The sequence below is a fragment of the Chlamydotis macqueenii genome, chromosome 1, assembly GCF_036417535.1.
Source record: "Chlamydotis macqueenii isolate bChlMac1 chromosome 1, bChlMac1.mat, whole genome shotgun sequence".
In the NCBI taxonomy this organism is placed as follows: Eukaryota; Metazoa; Chordata; class Aves; order Otidiformes; family Otididae; genus Chlamydotis; species Chlamydotis macqueenii.
In genome coordinates, this window is record NC_141556.1 from 3,439,484 (window position 1) to 3,458,188 (window position 18,705).

General features: G+C 44.8%; 1 protein-coding gene across 1 annotated transcript in view; it reads left to right on the plus strand.

Annotated features, from left to right (window-relative positions):
- PLXNA4 (plexin A4) overlaps positions 1 to 18,705 on the plus strand; it is a 414,876-nt gene that overhangs the window by 346,942 nt on the left and 49,229 nt on the right. The window contains exons 12-17 of the mRNA XM_086744556.1: positions 221 to 372; positions 1,021 to 1,138; positions 5,981 to 6,117; positions 7,798 to 7,965; positions 14,842 to 14,935; positions 17,692 to 17,931. Coding sequence (XP_086600682.1) covers positions 221 to 372; positions 1,021 to 1,138; positions 5,981 to 6,117; positions 7,798 to 7,965; positions 14,842 to 14,935; positions 17,692 to 17,931 — 909 coding nt within the window. The remainder of the gene's footprint in view (positions 1 to 220; positions 373 to 1,020; positions 1,139 to 5,980; positions 6,118 to 7,797; positions 7,966 to 14,841; positions 14,936 to 17,691; positions 17,932 to 18,705) is intronic.

An 18,705-nucleotide genomic window follows, 5' to 3' on the forward strand; every position in this document is an offset into this window, starting at 1 on the left:
ACGCTGAATTTGGGGCATGTGTGATATATATTTGCAGGGGAGCTGGACCAAGTGATGTATGGAGTAGGCATGTTCCCTCAGTTGTTCAGCATTCATAATTCAGAGCATCTCTAGTGGTCACAAAGAGACTTGATATTACCTTTTCTTTCACCTGAGAGGATGATGATGTCTTTACATAGGTGGTTTGATTGTTCTCCTTCTTCTTGGCTTGTTTCTCCAGATCAATCCAGTGACGGGCCCTCGTGAAGGAGGGACGAAAGTGACCATCCGTGGAGAGAATTTGGGGCTGGAGTTCAGAGATATTGCATTTCACGTCAAAGTGGCCGGAGTGGAGTGTAAACCTTTGGTGGAAGGGTACATCCCAGCAGAGCAGTAAGTTGGGTGTGTGGCATACAGTGTGCCACAATACACCTAATAACAGTCATTGCTACCTGTAGGGTCTTCTAAGGAGTCTGTTACACCCAACTTTGGAAGTAAGGGATGAAAGATGCCATTCCTCATTTACAGGTCGGGGCTAATAATAAATTTATTACTGTATTTGGAGTGCATGTTTAGGTAATCCTCATGGCATGTACCCTAAAGTTATCTTTCATCTCTCACATAACAATCACCAGAATGGTATTCACTTCCAGTTTGTTGGGCAGCAGTCCTGAGAAGCAGCTTACCCCACGTGGGAGTGATCATTAAGCCTTACAGCTGCAAAGATGTCCAATATGCAAGGCTGGAGGACAGAGGGACCCCTGCGGTCAGACCTCAGACCAGCATTTGTCTATGTATTTAAGTGAAGCTATGTTGATTGACACCAGATAGGCATTTGCCCCATAGACTGCCAACAACTGAAAGCCACCACTCTCTAAAGAATAACTTAGTCCACAGTTTGGATCCTGGATTGGAAAGAAGAGGATGAGTTAGGTCTGCAGTCTATTCCCCAGCAGTGTGGACTATTTGCTCCTATTCCATCATACCTAGATCACCAAACTATCCCTCAAATCTTGTCTCTGGTTTCTATTTTCTCCACAGGATAGTTTGTGAGATGGGGGAGGCCAAGCCCAGCCAGCATGCTGGATTTGTGGAAATCTGCGTGTCCGAGTGCAAACCAGAGTTCATGGCCAGGTCTTCACAGCTCTACTACTTCATGGTAAGCACTATGAGAAGTTCTTCTTGGCCTTGAAGGTCCATAGGCCCTGGTCCCCTTTGCTCCATCTATCCGTTGTCCTTGACCAGATTCAGCCTCTGAGCTCTTCACTGCCATCCTGAGCACACCAACTTGTTCTTTCCATTTCCTTTCAAAATCTTGTTATGAGCAAAAATAGCTTGCCTAATTAATGTTTTAACAATCTAATAATAGTCCAGATTATTAGTCCAGTTACAGTTACATACAGCTATGGTCCAAATTAGTACAAAAAAATCCTCATTAATAGTTAAATATGCTATATAGGAAAGAAAAAAAAAAAGAAAAAAAAAAGAAAAAGAGAAAAGAAGAAAAAGAAAGAAACCTTCCTAATAACTTACTTTTCCCTGGTGTGATGCTTACCCTGCCACCATCCCTCCAGGTCCTATAGACAAAGGCACTAGCGTCCTCCAGCAGAAACATGGGGGTTGTCACTGTAGTCATCACCACGCTAAGGTCTTCATCAGGAAGAGCGTGATTTTCATGGTTGTATTTCTTCCTCCTCACTCTTGGGTTCCCCCAAGGGTATCTTCATCTTCCCTCTCCTCATCACCTGCTCCCTCCTCTTGGGTCGTTACCCTCAGCTCAGCCCAGGTCTTTCTTAAGCCTCAGATACAGCACCAGACATAAGTCCACAATGTTCCTCTAAGTGCACAACTCTCTATAGGATTGCATGCCATAAATACCAACACCCTGTGCTTGCAAAGCAGTCAGAGGGGCTCTGGGCCTGATTCTGCACTGTTATTGGTGCAAGTTCAGCCTGAGACTGTTGCTTTGCAGAGAGGAGTTGTGCAGAGTCCAACACATGTTGCATGCTCAACTTGATTTTTTGCTCCACTCTCCCCCTTTCTACTGATGCTCCTTGTCCAAGAGACCTGCTTATTCCTCTAAGGCCCCTTGCTGGGGACATGCAAGCATTGTCTGGCCTTGATCTGTGCAGATCTGTGCAGGTTTGAGATGAGAGGGTCTCTTTGTTCCCATCAAAAGCTTTCAGCTCCTGCAAGGGAAGGGGTCTTCTCTGAAATTATTCACATACCTGAGCACTTTTTAATAGTAAAGAGAACTGGTAATGAATGCAAATATCTCAGATTTCCCCCTTGAGCTACGTGAGTTTCTCTAGTCTGTATTTTCTGATGCCACTCAGGTCCTGTGGTGGTGGGGGCAAAGAAAAACCTTGAGACACAGCCCCCACTAGGCAGACAGAAGGGCTCTTTCTGGGACATTACACTTCAGCGTGTCACCTTTGCTACTCTCGGAACTACTGTCCGATTTTGATCATCCGTGTCCGTCTGTGACAGCTTTTCCCTCCACTTGCTGGCTTTCTGTCTGCCAGCTATCCCAGCTGTGCATGAGCGTGAAGTCAACAGGGTTTTCTCTGCTGAATACCTTGATACCTTTGCGCTAGGCAGAAAAAAATATAGACGCTCTCCAGCCTGCCCATCATATGCCGTCTCTCGTGTCCATTGCTTTCATAGCGGGAGCTGTGTTTGCTGGCGTGGCTTGGCTTCCTCTGATACTTCTGCTGGGAGGGCAGAGATGTTATTGCAGGCATCACAACATGCTTTGGCTTCCTGCAGCGGTGGGTGGCCGCTTTAAGGGAAGGAAGATGTTTTAAAACTAAAGAAGGGCATTGCATGGGAGATAAATGTTGCTTTTTTATGCATAGTAAATCCTCTGGAAAATTACTTTTCAAAAGGTTTGAAGGAAAATAGGGACAAATTTGACTAATAGATTCACTCTTCCCTCTTCTGCAAGAATTGGAAGAGATTATATTTTGAACTCAACAAAGTATTTAATTTCAGTGTTTTAAAAAAGAGCTAGCTTAGTTTAGAGATGCTAGAACAGTTCTTCTCCACATTTTTTAACCAGAACTTTTAAATTCAAAATGCTATTAGTTTGTTTTAAACTCATCTGTGATCAAAAATGCAAATTGCATTAGAGAGTTCAATAAGCCAAAAGGGAAACAAAGCATTTGGTTGCAGGCTGAAATGAAATTTATGATGATCTAAATGAAAATAATTTCTTTGTTTTTCTAAGTTATTTATTTTGTCGCTATGATTTTTGCATGGTCTTTCAATCAAAAAAAAAATCCCTTCATTATTCAGTTCAGATGCTGCAGGTTTTCCTTTATTCTGGCTTTGGATGAGAATATTATGGCTCAGTGCAGGTGATGTGGGCTACCCTAATTGCGTTTCTTCTGGATCTGCTCCTAAATCCTTGTCCTAGGAGAGCATTTGCAACAGGTCTCCCTTCCATCTTTCTCCTTCTGCTGCTACTGTTGAGCATGAATGTTGAACCTATAGAAAGGAAACTCAGGTGTGCAAGCTGCGTATGAATCACATCTTGCTCTGCCCTTGACCGAGGAGGAATGAAGTGGGAACCAAGGTCTTGACATGCACCATGAGCTCGGTTTAGACACAAGCTCCCATGGCAGCTTCTCTGTGGACAGCCTGTGTGGAGGAGGTACTGGAGGAAAGTAGAGGGTCTGGGAGCAGAGGAAAGTAGGCAAGCCCCTAGAAAGGTACAGAAGATACCCTGGCCTCTTTCCCTCATTGTCACTGTCCACTTCAGCCTATTACAAATCCAGTAGACCCCCTTGCATTTTCCATCACCTTTCACTAGCAAGGAAATGGTAAACAGTCTGGAGGCTGAGTTTTACTGCAAACATACCGTGCAATATTTATGAAGGCCACTGTGAATAATTAATGGATTATCGCAATTTTGAAAGCTTAGCCACAACCCCTTTCATAAGATCGACATGAGGAAGAGCAATGCTTTGCCAGAGAACGGTGCTGATGAAGTTCTGGTCTGTGAGGGTCCTCAAAAGGACGTGGCCAGTTTATCTGCCCATTGAGAAGTGGGACAAGGTCTTCGGGTCTTTAACTCACATGTCCCCCTCCAATTTGTAAAGCAGATGATACTATTGCGATGCTATTCTGTAGGCTATGTGCACAAAGTTGGCCATTCTCAACCCATTTTCTCCCAGGTGGGAGGCCACCTCCCAGCAGCAGCCATCATGGTCAGCAGTAATTTGCAGGGGTGTGAGGGGAGTTGCCATCACATCATGAGATGATACCTTAAAAATAGAAGAGCATTATGTACTGAAGGGCATCTTTTGTATCTACATACTCTTCCTGCATTTTTATTACAATAATAGCTGTTAGAGAATATTCACAAAAAAAAAAAAAGGTATAAGAAACAGGCTTTTTTATTATTTCTTCTTTCTTTTTATATATCCTTCTGACCTTCAGCAATTAAAAGGTGAGGGACTTCTTGAAGCAAAACAATTCCCACACCATCATGTCAAAACCAGTCAAGTTTAAACACAAGAAGTGTCCACCTCTGACAACAGATTTTTCTACAGAGCTCTACATCTGATTTTCATGTTCAGCTCTTTCTCCATGCAGTAGCTTAATTTTGAACAAAAGCAAAGTGGAAACCTTGCCACTCTTTTTAAAAATGATTAGTCAGAGGTGGGGACAGGAACAGAGAGGGCTCTGTGTGCGTGAAAGAGGGAGCTGTGGTGTGTGTCAGGGGGTTTTGTAAATGCGGATTAATGGTCTCCAAAGCTCAATAAGGTGACTGCGTGATGTACCTGCTCATTCAGAGGAGCTGAGGAGAGCTTCAAGCATTTGTGTCATCGTTCTTAAAGAGAGGGGAAGAAAATAATCTTCATTTAAATGCATATAGTAGCTTTTCACTTGGGACTGAGTGGAAAGTTTTTCTATTAAAATGCAAATGAAAGAATAAACTGTAACTCCAAATTTCTCCCTGAAAATGGATGTCTCCTCTCTGCATTGTGGTAGCAGGGTGATCTGTGCCTTCAGAGTGCAAGTATTTTGTCTTGATTCTGGGAAGAAGGGAGAGCAGGAGGGTAAGAAAAAGAGATTTGAGATTTGGGGCCCCTAAAGGAATTGTGTCCCTTTTTGATATATTAACAAAGCACTGTGTTACGTTTGGAAAAGAGGCTTGGAAAATCAGCAGAAAAAAAGGAAAAAGGTGTTCATCTGGGCAGTGCTCTTTTTGTGGCTGTAGTATTTCTGAGTACATCTCAACACAAGCACCATCATGCTGTATCAGTGTAGGACGCTCATGCATACTAGATTGTCTCAGCATCCAGGTCTGGTAAGAAAAAGAGAAGGATTTGGGGTCATGTGGTGGGCACGTGGCAGAGACAAAGCATGAAGTCAGATGCTCTGCTGAACTGCAGTTCTCTTTCTTCCCAGGGGAAAAAAACTCCTGAGCACAGGGGGAATTTTTAGGCATCTCTCTGGATTTTTACAGTGGGCTCTGTCCCCTTGCCAGATCAATAGGATTTAGAGTAATCTTTTAAAGATGTGAATGTTTTCATCACTTGTGAGCTCCACAGTTTGGAGTTGGAGAGTCTCCATTAAGATTCAGTTCAAGACCCAGTTTATCTTGCAGAGCTGGTATTGCATGATGGCAAAAAGACACCTGAGCTGTGTCAAACAGTTTGAGAGATAGAAGATCATGGCTTCAGCTGCTCCAGGTGTGGAATTGACTTTGCAAGCACAGAGTATTCCCAAGTGGGTACAAGGGCAGGCCTGATTTTGCAGGAGTGAGGAGAACAGACTGGTGTTAGGTTTAAACTCGTCTCATCAAACTTGTCATTCAAGCAGGGTGTCTATGATAGGGCTGGAGTCACTCTAGGCTTCTCTATTGGCCAGAAGATATGGTCGTCTTCTGAAGTCCCGTGGGGGTGACTATCTTTCTCCATCACTAAAACAAGAGAGGGAAGGTACCTATGCTCCTCTGCTGTGTTTTCAACATGACCCTTTGCCTTCACAGACTCTAACACTCTCTGATCTCAAGCCGAAGCGGGGACCAGTGTCAGGTGGCACCCAGGTGACAATTACGGGCAACAACCTTAATGCGGGCAGCAATGTCATCGTGACCTTTGGGCGACAACCCTGCCTCTTCTACAGGTACAGATGAGTCCTTCCTACTGTGTGTGCTTGAATCTGAAAGATGTGGGCAATAATAGTCAAGAGACTTCTGCAGCCCAGACACTCTGTCCCTCATGTGCCTCTTCTGCCTGTGGCCATGTCTATTCAGCAATGGGACTTTTGCATTCTGTACTGTGTGCAACCTTACTGTGCATGTTTTGGGGTTGGAAAATAGGATTTATTTCATTGTTTTGATTGGTATTTGATGTGCTTTTTTTCCATGGCTCCTTGTCAAATTTCACTACAATTCTCCATGGTCCCATGCTTTGCTACTTGCTCTGGGAGTATGTCATTTAAAAGATTCATTTTCATGTCCCTGCTTTAGCGGAGGTGACAAAGAAAATCTGACAACGTCAGTTCTAAGCATTAAAACACCTCCCTTTTATCCAGAATAGTCCTGTAGTGCTAAGAAATGGATGATTTGCAACATTTCAGCTCTGGGTTGGCTCCTGTTCAATTGCAGTTCAGAGAGGCTTAATGTCAGTGTTACCTGCTGAATGTTCCCTGATCTCTGTGAGAATGAGCCTGAATCCTGTTCCCAGGGGCTCCCGCAGCTCAAAACTACCCAGCACAACACATTTTCCTGCCAATATCAGTGGAGGCTGAAGATGAAGTTGGCACATTTCTCCCAGCGTGTCCTTGGCAGAAGAAGGGCTTATTCACAGGAGACCTGGGACCACTGTCTTGGGGCGATGCCCTTCCCTCTTCCAGCTGTGGGGATCCTGTTTATCTGCCTGTCATGACTACGGTGTGATTCAGCATCTATAATTCAGCAGGGTGAAGTCACAGCTTGTGATTTAAAAGGCCAAGTGAGAACCACAACTGTTTGGAGATGTTTACTGAAGAGACTGGGGAGTTTTAGGAGGGATTGAGCGTGGTCTTTCAGGGAAATTTGAAGAGTAGCTGGAGGGTGCAGTCAGTGAAGGCAAGTGCCACTCTGCAAGGGAAGGATGCACCCTTCGTTATCCTTTCTAGGGATATAAGATGAGGCTGCATCACAAATCACAGGACTGGGGAGACTTGAGGGTGTTTGGAGCCTGGATTTTTTGGCTCTTTATGGAAGGTAAGGGCCACTGCAAAATTCAGACCTGTAGATGGTTTTGAGCACTGCCCAAAAGAATATGTTTATGCAAAATCCTCTTTGAGTGTAATCATAAAATGCTTCGCACTATATTAGCACCTTCCATGCAAAGGTCCCAGGCAGGCTGCAGACTGCACTTAAACAAAACTTACAGTCCTGGTGCAAAGTAACCTTTATTATCCCAGACTGGAAAGCTGAGGTGCGAACATCCCTTTTTATAGCTGCTGCTGCATGTGTCTGCAGACAGGAAGGAAACATCCATCAAGTATTTAATCACACAGAAATACTTCTGGAGAGAGGTCTGTTTTGCACTTCCCTTGGGGTTCTGTTTTCACTCTGAGACCTGAGAAGTGATGGCTCTTGTGGTTTTATTTAAACAAGTAAACTGGCTGTGTCAGTCCCTCAGATCAATGTGTCAGACGATTCACAGCATGTTCCCGTAGCCATGCATTTCACCACTTCGTAGTGCATAGGTTAAGGTCACTGGACATAAGAATGGACATAAGCTGGGCTCTTTTTGGCACCATTGTTTTGCTGCTAGTAGCCCCTGGTTTATATTTACTTGTTTCTGCTCACAGGAGATCCACCAAGCATATTGTCTGTAACACAACTGCCTCAGATGAAGGCTTTGAGAAGGTGAAGGTGTCTGTGAGAGTGGACAAGGCCAAAATACATCAGGAGTTGCAATATGAATATGTGGAGGATCCAACTATCCTGAGGATTGAGCCAGAGTGGAGCATCTTCAGGTAAGCAGCCTGTGGACACCTCCTACCACCTCCTCTTGATTTCTGACACAGCACTGGTGTGTTTATGTTGGTCCTTGATACAGAAAAGTGCTTGCTAAGCATTGTGGTCACTAAGAAATAGATTTATGCGAAGCTACTTCCTAGAGCCCAAGAACCACAAGTGCTCGTGGACTTACCTCCTTGGAAGACCTAACAGGCCAGCAGCGCATTGTGCATTCGTTGTAATATATTGGATGTTCAATGTGTGTCTGTGCTCATGCGTACCCCAGGACAAAATTTCCACAGTCTAGTGAGGAATGAGCAGCAGAAGTGTCCTTTTTCCAAACAAACCCTGCATGGTCCAAGTCTAAATGATCCTGCACCCCGTCTTCACTAGCAGAGCAAAGCTTCCTGGCTTAATGCAGCAAAATCCAACTGCCGGTGCTCACCAGAAACTTGCCTTGGAGACTTCGAGTTTTATTAACAAAAGCAGGTGCAGCAGATCTCCAACTTAGTGCTAAAGCTGTCTCCTTTGTTACCACAGCCTGGGATTTATCTCCAGCACCAGGATGCTCCCTGTCTGAGCAATATTACAGATCACTGGGGCTGGTTAAACTACGCAGTTGTATCCCTAAAAGCTGCAATTCCTACTGTTTCTGGTCATGGCTGTGTTTTGGACCCTATTGGTCCGGGTCCACAGCTTTGCATGGCAGCAGGACCACTCATTGATCTCTTAAACCTAGGCAAAAATGTCGTAACTGTGCTTAGAGAAGTGAATCTCCCTTGGATCTGAAAGCAGCAATTCCCACCTTTCCCACAGCCTTCATGTACATGCTGGCCCAGGCCTAAGCATTACTTTTTTGGTGCCTGAAAACCCCAGGACTGTCTCCCAAAATGAAACACAAAGGGAGCTCTGGTCCCTGCCCTATCAAAGGACCTTCCTCCTTGTTAGGCATCCCTTTTTCTCTTCACCCCATTGATGCTGCTTTAGTGAATTCAGAGGGTTCACGTGAAGGTGTTTGAGAGGAGCATTTGCCCTGGTTGTGGAAAGCATCAAAGTGACACACAAATGCTCTCAGAAGCCTGCAGAAATGGCCTCGGGAAGAGAGAAATTGGTCATTAAATGCACTGGTATTTCCTTGAAAAGATACAAAATAAGAAATCTTCGTCTCCCCTCATTCATCCACGGCAGCTCTCTGCTCCCCTGTCAAATTGGACTGATTGGAGTATCTGGGGATTAGGAGCAGGGCTTGTAAATCTCCCCAGTTCAGCTTCCATCCAGAAGATGTTTTCACAAATCAATTAGTGCCTTTAATTACCGTGAGGGAATTTACCGATTTAGCCGGATTGAATCTTTGCACATTGGGCTTGAAGCTTTAGTGTCTGGATTTTCCATTTGGGGGTTTTATTTTCAGTCAGGGTTCAGGTTATCAGTGAAATGAGAAATCGCTTTACTCCATTCCTTATTAAAGTGAGTTCAGTGACAGTTAAAAGGTGCCAGATTGACAGCCTAGGAGAGTGAATTCCCCTATTCTCCCCAGGAAAGTTGCAGCATGGGGGCATTCCTCAGCCTGGCCTCAGGTCTGGCTGGGAGGTGAGAAGAGAAGTTCTCGAGGGCTCATTTGCTCCTTGGTTTCTCTGCTGAAGCTTCCAGCAAGAGAAAAAGAAGCAACCAAGAAGATGCTTCAGGTGTATTGACAAAGCTTTGCTCAGCCCAGGGGTGCAGAGACTCTGAATCCTCTTGCTTGATGCCTTGGATCTCCTGTCCCACCTCCCAGCATAAATGAAATTAAGAAGTGCTTGTTTAGTGGGTGCTGGCTTACTTGCAGCGTGTGTAGCTGCTGAGATGAATGACTGGGACTCTACCTGTCTCAGCATTCAGGTAGGTGTCTAATCTTTGCTCTTTTTCGTGTCTCCAAAATCAGAAAGCATCCAGCTGAGCGGCAGCAGGTGTCTAATTTTGACCAGACCTTCCTACCTCCACCTTCATCCTCTTTCTTGTGCACTTTTGAATCACTCCAAAGGGGTGAGAGAAGATGCAATATCCAGGATTACCACTGTGGTTCAGGGTCAGGGACACTTCTAAGCACTCTAACTGTTAGTTGTGGAGCTTCATCCAGCAGGTCAAAACAGAGACAAACATTAGAGTAAGGCCTCCACGTAGAGCTGGATGAAAATGCAGCCAACCCCAGTCCTGAGAATCAAGTAAGAAATAAGTCAAGGCATGTGGATCTGGAGATAGGCTGAGGAGGTTGTTCCTCAGTATATTTGTAATGCAGTGTGGTTCATTACAGCAAATCCACTGTGCTTCTCTGATTCATCACTCCTGGCTGTGGGGCTAAGCTGTTTTGAGGGGTAGATGATTGCTACTAAACCAGCTTTGCAAAATTAGTGAATGAATGTGCTGAGCCTGGCTTAAAACCTTCTCAAGTGCCATTTTCCAAGACAATAAAGAAAAGATTACTACTAATTTACTCTCATAGCCAAAAAAAAAAAAAATGTATATATACTTACACTGGGTTGGCAGGTAACTTGAATTTTATGAGGCTTCATTAATACTTTTGTTCTGAGTTTAATTTGAGTTACATCCAGCAATTATCTGAGTCTGTAGATAGAAAATTATGCTCAGAATTTTGGGGATAAAAATGAGTTAAATTAAGAAAGACTTGGCACCTCTGTTATTTTGCTGGGCAGGAGCAAGTTTCAGGGCTCTGATCCTACCCGGAGAAGTGGCCAATGACCGGGCATTCACCTGCAGACACAGAAGGCAGTGTCTGGTGGTTTTCATGCAAAGGCAAGCAAGAGTTGTATTTGCTTGATTTGCAAGCCAGAGAGGGTTTGGGGGTGATTTTGTCTCTTCAGCACACAACTGCTTTGGCTTTTTTTTTCAGAGAAAAGGCCCCACTCCGATCCAGTGCTGTGGCTGGGCTTAATAACTGCAGTCTGAGCCTGCAAGCTTGGTTTCTAAACCAAACAGAGAATTTTTAACACATGGATTTAAAACTGTGTGCACAGATTTGGTTGATTAAATAAAAGGATTTATGTATATATACACACACTCATATATCTGTACATATGTGCACACATTTGATACGTCTGGAACATATAAAAATTTCAGCTGACTAAAGATACAAAATCTCTTCTAGTTTGAAGCAGCAGAGATTCATAATAATAATAAATAACAATAAAGATGATACAGGTCCACAGACAAAAATCCAGAAGAACCAGGACAGTGAAGAATAACTTGGTTTATACACTTCTCTTGTGGTTCTCTGGTGAGCTAGCTCTCTTTGGGTGATATGAGGAATACTTAATATGAAGCTGGATTTTGGGGAGAAGGTATTTTTCCTGTAAGACAGGGAGGGGAGGTCTCTTGCAAGTGGATGTACGACTTCAGAAGAAATCCTCTGTGCCTTCAAGAAACTCAGTCATTTAAGCAGATCTTACAGAAATGGCAAAATGTGGTTTTGCCCCATAAAATTTCCCATTAGAAATTTCCCATCACAGCTGATGGTTTCAGAGAGTAAGGACTTGAGATATCCTGCAAAACTCAAGGTCAAATGTTGTCCTAACCATGGATCAGTCCATACAGACATTACTTGAATGAAAGACCATAAGGAACAAGTCAGAAAAGTGTCACAGGAGCACCTGCTGACAGATGTCATAGAAACTTAGAATCATAGAATGGTTAGGGTTGGAAGGGACCTTCAAAGGTCATCTAGTCCAATACTCCTGCAAGGACCAGGGACATCCCCAACTAAATCAGGTTGCTCAGAGTCTCACACAACCTGGCCTTTAGCATTTCCATCGACACGCTGGAAGGGAGGGAAGCCATCCAGAGGGACCTTGACAGGCTGGAGAGGTGGGCCCGTGCCAACCTCATGAAGTTCAACCAGGCCAAGTGCAAGGTCCTGCACCTGGGTCATGGCAATCCCAGGCACAAATACAGGCTGGGTGGGGAATGGATTGAGAGCAGCCCTGAGGAGAAGGACTTGGGAGTGCTGGTGGATGGGAAGCTCAACATAAGCAGGCAATGCACCCTTGAGGCCCAGAAGGCCAACCGCATCCTGGGCTGCATCAGGAGAAGCGTGGCCAGCAGGTCGAGGGAGGTGATTCTCCCCCTCTACTCTGCCCTGGTGAGACCCCACCTGGAGTACTGTGTCCAGTTCTGGAGCCCCCAGCACAAGAAGGACATGGACCAGTTGGAGAAGGTCCAGAGGAGGGCCACGAAGATGATAAAAGGGCTGGAGCACCTCTCTTATGAGGACAGGCTGAGAGAGTTGGGGCTGTTCAGCCTGGAGAAGAGGAGGCTCCGGGGAGACCTGATAGCGGTCTTCCAGTACCTCAAGGGGGCCTACAAGAAAGATGGGGAAAGGCTGTTTAGTAGGGCCTGTTGCGATAGGACGAGGGGTAATGGTTTTAAAATAGAGGGGGGTAGATTTAGATTAGAAATTAGGAAAATTTTTTTTACGATGCGAGTTATAGAACACTGGAACAGGTTGCCCAGAAAGGTGGTGGAGGCCCCATCTCTGGAAACATTCAAGGCCAGGCTGGATGAGGCTCTGAGCAACCTGATCTAGTCAGGGATGTCCCTGCTCCTTGCAGGGGGGTTGGACTAGATGACCTTTGAAGGTCCCTTCCAACCCTAACCATTCTATGATTCTATGATTCTATGATTTCCAGGGATGGGGCATCTACCACTTCTCTGGGCAACCTGTTCCAATGCTCTACAATCCTCACTGTAAAATTTTTTTTCCTAATATCCAATCTAAATCTACCTCCCTCTATTTGAAGGTCATGGCTCATGACTTCAAATTTACAGGCTTCTTGGTCACATAGGCTATGTTTAAACTAGTAAGTACTTAATTCAAAAACTAGTAAGTACTTAATTCAAGTCTATTCTTTGATCCTGAATCCAGCGAGCATGCATAGCCCTCATCCATACTGCCAATGATCTTTCCTCCTTCAAAGACAATTTAACTTCATCTCTCCTGCTTCTTGGGAGTGCTGCCTGGCCCTTTGGCCCTTGCTGTCGCTTGAACCATGACCAGTCATGGCCTGGTACTGCTAGCAGATTATCGGCATTGGTGGCCACCAGTCAGTGTCTGAGCTGGTGTCCTGACCATTTGTTTGGTTTATCAGCATGGGTGTAGCTAGAGGGGTGAAGCACAGTCTCAGCTAGTTGTGTCCAGCTCGCTGAGACCTGATAGCTACACTATTGAGCAGACATGTATATTTGCATTCATTCCTCCCTGCCCCATCTGATTAATAATGGAAGATAAATAAAGAACATGGGAAACAAAGGTCAGAGCTAGGGGAGATCCGTTGGCCAATATAGACTTCTTCCTTACAGTGTGTTTATTCTCTGGTGTTTTCTCATTTATAACACACTTGTTTCACCTTTCATGTATGTGTAGGTTTACCTAGAGGCAGGAAAGGGATTCTGAGCTTTCTTTTCCCAATCCCACCAATTTCCGCATGGCCTCCATTCTCAGCAAAGCGCTTCAGGAAATAAGTTGCAGCCTGGACGATTTCCAAGGAGAGCTATGGATGCAGGTGCTGAAACCGATGAGAGCTCCTCACCCTGGGAAACCCTCAGAGATAGAGCTGTCCATTGATGCCATTTCCTCATCCTGCCCTGGCTGTGTGAATCTTGACAACTGAAGGTTTTCCTTTCTCAGATAACTTTTCCCCCTTCAGCTCCTAAATCACATGGCCTCCACCACAGTGCTGCAAAGGGAAATCTCATCCTGGTAGAGCAACGGTGTTTTGATTTGGAATGGCCTAAGTTGCCTATGGTGAACCCTTCCCCTTAACACGGCATTTAAAGACAACCCACACATTGGCTTCAACTGAACCCTGGGAATGTTCCTTTGCAGTTTCCTTCCTCCCTACCTTCCACTCCCCAAAGTCCCACAAACAGCACTGCTGGCTGCAGCTGGAAGAGGCAAGGGAAAGGAAAGAAGGGTGTTTCTGAAAGCTGTTTCCTTCTGGTGACAGTGATTGCAGGGAACGAGAAGGGCTCCATCTACATCTCCCCATCTGAAGCTGGGCTGAGAGAGATGTTGTAAAAGCAAGAAAATCTACCAGATGCACAGCTGTGGCTTGTAAGAATCTGCTTTCTCAGGAAATCAGTCCTTGTCTGAGAAAAAAAAAAGGACACAGAGACTGGAAATCTCTATTCTGTCATACGTTGGATCTAACATACATGGCAGAGATTATCTGCCTGGGTCATCAAATGGAAACCAGTCAAACATCTTATGCACAGCAAGGCTGAAGACTTTGTCTCTGTTTCTTCTAGATGCTGCAGGACTGGGTTTTTTGGCAGCACTGAAGCGTGTTCACTGAGGTGATATTATCTTATTCAGGGTGATGATTTTATAGCAGGTTTAGTATGCAAGATGAGACTACAGCCCTCAATCAAGGTAACATTGAATTCTCAGGACTGCTTACATGGGACAATACCTATGAGGGCTTTTTTGACTTCTTTAATTAATACAGAAGATCTATTCTGTGGACCATTCTGAAGAGCCTCTGTTAAATTTAGACTCATAAAATCATAGTATGGTTAGGGTTGGAAGGGACCTTCAAATTTCCTACTCTTCTTCTCATTACCAAAGCTTGTGATTGCTGAATCCTGACAATGAAAACCACCAAGATCCTGCTTGATATGACAGTTTTAGCAAGCATGTGTTTTTAATTATTTCTCCCCTTTTGAATTAATGAAAAATTATTTGCTTTGGTTTGTTTATCCTTTCCTTCCTATGGGACTGTGAGTGTCTGTGGTCAGACACTTTGCCGTCAACATTTAGGAATACAGACCACCAATTTCTCATGCAATCAGTGCTGATATCTGTTAGCTGGGTTCATGCTTTTCTTCCATTTCTTCTTGTCTAGCGGCAACACACCCATTGCGGTGTGGGGAACTCACCTAGACCTGATCCAAAACCCTCAGATCCGGGCAAAGCACGGTGGAAAGGAACATGTCAACGTGAGTATGCCTGCTGGGCTGGGGAGGGGACATGTCCGGCCGTGGTGATAGGAGCTGGCTAACAGCTCTGGAGGTTTAAATCTCCTATTGCATTCAGAAAAGAGTGCATGACTTGCTTTCAGAAAGATTACTCCATCCTCTCTTCATGAAGGATCACTGGACCAAAGAGGGAACAGAGTGAGGCATCATGAAGGGGTGTTCAGCTCATGCTCTCTGCTGAGCCTATTCCTTCTGTTGGGTCGAGGATACCTGTCCTCTTGGCCCACGTATAACTTGTGTTATTTATCAGTGTCCTGATTCTGGCTAGGATAGAGTTAATTTCCACCTGAGCTGGGAGAGGAACTGGAGCTGGTGGCACCTGTGGCTAAGGGACACAGCTCGGATAGGTTACTAATTAGCCAACAGCTGGGATAAGTTTACTCAAAATAGCCAAAGAGCTGTTCCATACCATGTGATGTCATGCTCAGTATATAAAGTGGGGATGGTGCTAAGGGGAAGGTTTTGCAACCTGATTCTTCTCAGTCCACTGGGGGTGCTGTGAGGAGGGGGGGAGGTGAGTGAGCAACTGTGTGGTATTTTAGCTGCTGAGTGGGGCTAAACCATGACAATCAGCCATGCCTGTCCATAAGTAGACCTAAATTCAGGTTATTAGTTAAGCATGCTGGGATCAGAAGGGATTGTGAATAATATTCTCTGGTACCACTGTGTTCACAATATATTAGGGATTCTACAAGAGTGTATCCAGGTTTAACAAGCTAGATTTACAGCCTAATTCAAATCTCAGTGACCGGTGAGGAATCTGAAGCAGCTCTGCAGAGGCCAGCAGAGCTTCACTAAGGTCTGAGAGGACAATTCACTTGGACGGAGCCAATTAGCAGGAGCTGCTGAACAGCTCCAGATAGAGTTGTAAAAGGTGTGAATTTAGCACCTCAAATTAGAAGACTCAGGAGCAAGCAGCACCTGCTGATACCTGCAATAGCTTGGAGGATGTGGCTATGTAACAGCATCTGAAAAGCTGTTGGCTGTGCATGGGCACTTTCTGGGACCAAGTGTGAAAGAACATCCCAGAAGAAGAGACTCCAAAACCAAAAAACATAGGACGATTAATTGGAGTGGGGGCAGAAGATCCAGATCCTCTGTATTTCTCAGATTTTAATATTAATTAATGGGCTTTCCAGACAAGGTTCTCAAACCACTTTGTGGACATTGAAATAATCTACTGCCGCATGAATAATGGCAGTAGATCCAAAAGGGAAATGCAGGAATATATGGGGTAGATTCGTTTGCACCTGCAGTTTGCAGATTAAGACACCTAAATTTTGGTCTTATCCCAGTAGACTAGTATCTCCCTTCATAAAGCCAAAACCAAAGCAATTTTATCACCTTTAACACCCCATCAGATTCAGGAAATATCCATTGAGATTGGTTTCTGGGTCTGATGTGAATCTTGACTGACAATCTACCAGTCCCTCATGAACTCTGCGAAAACCCTGGTCCAACTGATTATGCATATTCATAGGTATGTTTTGGTAATGTTTTGCCTTTCCTGGCAGCCAAACACTTATCCAGCTTTCCTGCAGAATTAAAAGCCTGGGTGACTTCATCTTATTCTTCCAGCAGACTCCAGCTCTTGCCTGACACAATGGTGTCAAACAGTCATGCCATTGTGCAGATTATGAAGCCTATTCATCATCTCACACATGCTCATGTAGAACTGCCCATCAGTTTTGTGCTGGGAAGTACTCCGGTGCCTTTTCTTTCTTGTAAGAGCTGTTACAGCAAAAAAAATCTCACTTACTTTACAATATGAAGCTGGCTGGTCCAAGTCACTTAACTCTATTGATTTGAACCAAAGACATGTGAGCACTTCAGCTGTGCTAGCTGTGCTAATGAGTGTGCCCTCAATGCTGGAGGTATCAGACTAGTTTGGAGAAGACTCTCGTATCAAGCACAGCTGGGATCCCGTGGAGCTGGTGCTGTTTCCCCAAAGAGCCTGTTGTTTTTTTACGAGACCAGGATGCATTGTGCTAGCAACCATGGTATAGAAGGATGAAGGCTCAGATCCTGAAGGACAACCAGACACGTAGTTCCTAGTCCTTTAAAGTGGTGGTCAGGGTAAAACACCTTTTGCAATCTATTACTCATTTCTTAAATACACAAAAAAGCAGGTCTGTGGTAGGGCTGGAACCAAACTTCAGGGTCTCCTGAGACCTACCCCACTGTCTTCATGTCTCCAGCATCCTTGGCTTCATTTCAGGTAACCTAATGTTCAAACAGGGATCTTGGGCACAGCTGACCACACACTGCACATACACTTTTGGAGTGATCCCCAGAGTGTGAGAGCTAATTGCAGGGTGGTAGTGAAGCTTTGACTAGTCTCTGCTGTACAAGAAAAGGAGGAAATTTCTGTTTCCAGAAGGAAATGAGATTAGGGGAAGATGCTGACACTGGCAACCCCAGAGGCTGAGCTCCCTCAGGGAAGAGACACAGGATGCTCAATTGCAATGCAAAATGCTTCACACACCTGCCACAGCAAAGCTTTCCTGATCTCTTCCCAGCCTTCATTGCGTGATGTGTATGGGGTATGTTTTGAAGCAGTAGAGGACCAGCCTGTCTCATGATAACCAAGGAGGTCTACTCTTCCCTGTCCTCTGGCAGTAGGTGGGCTAGCATTTCAGTAGGAGGTACCTGCCTGCTAGGAGGGCTGGGGGCATTTTCCATAACACTGCTTGTGTTGCTTTTTTTTTTTTCTCCAGAACTGCGAGGTGCAGAACAGCACAGAGATGACCTGTCAGGCTCCGGCGCTGGCCATTGACCCCAATCACCAATCTGAGCTCGCCGAACGTCCGGAGGAGTTTGGCTTCATTCTTGACAACGTGCAGTCCCTGCTGATCCTCAACAAAACCAACTTCACCTACTACCCAAATCCTATATTTGAGGTTTTCAATCCCTCAGGGATCCTGGAGCTGAAGCCAGGAAGTCCCATCATACTGAAGGTGAGATGGAGACCAAGGACTGGATGAGGAAGGACAAACACATGGTGCCTATTGCCTCTCTGTGTCTGCCAGCACCCCACAAATCACAGTGGATTCCAGATTGCATCCCAGAAACTTCCTTCATTCATTGCACCTACCATATCACATCAGATCAGAGTCACCATCTGCAAACACAAATCACTGCTCAGCATCTGCTGATACCCGTAGCTAAAAAATATAAACTCTTACTGTAGCTACCTGTGTGTAGCTTAAATTTATACCCATTGCTGTTCACCAGAGAGGAACATTTTCTATCACTGCAACAAGGCTGGCAATTAAACACCCAAGTCTATTTCTTTTTTTTGGGGGTTTCCAAGACCTTCCTCTCACCCCTGCTTAAATCCTACACCAGTCCTTTGTCATTTTTGTAATCTGGACAGCAATACAGAGAAGGAAGTTTATGATTCAGCATTTCTGTGTCAGCACTTGTACGTGGTGTGTACGCAAAGAAATGATTGTGCCTGCAGAATACCTTCTTGCATGTTTGGAATGGGGTCTGTCTTACTTGCCTGAATATGTTTTGTGAGGCTTTGTTTGTGTAAGAGTTACAAGCAATGTTTTTCATTTAGTTCCAGAGAGAGGAGCAGGATAGGCTGTTTGGACTCATTACAGTCTGTAGCCATCCATACTGTCCTCTGTGTGACTTTCTCAATTTGCTTTTCCTCTCTGTGTTAGAGAATAGTGGACCAGAAATGTCAAGTGCAATGTTAACACTTGTGTCACAGAAGCAAAGTA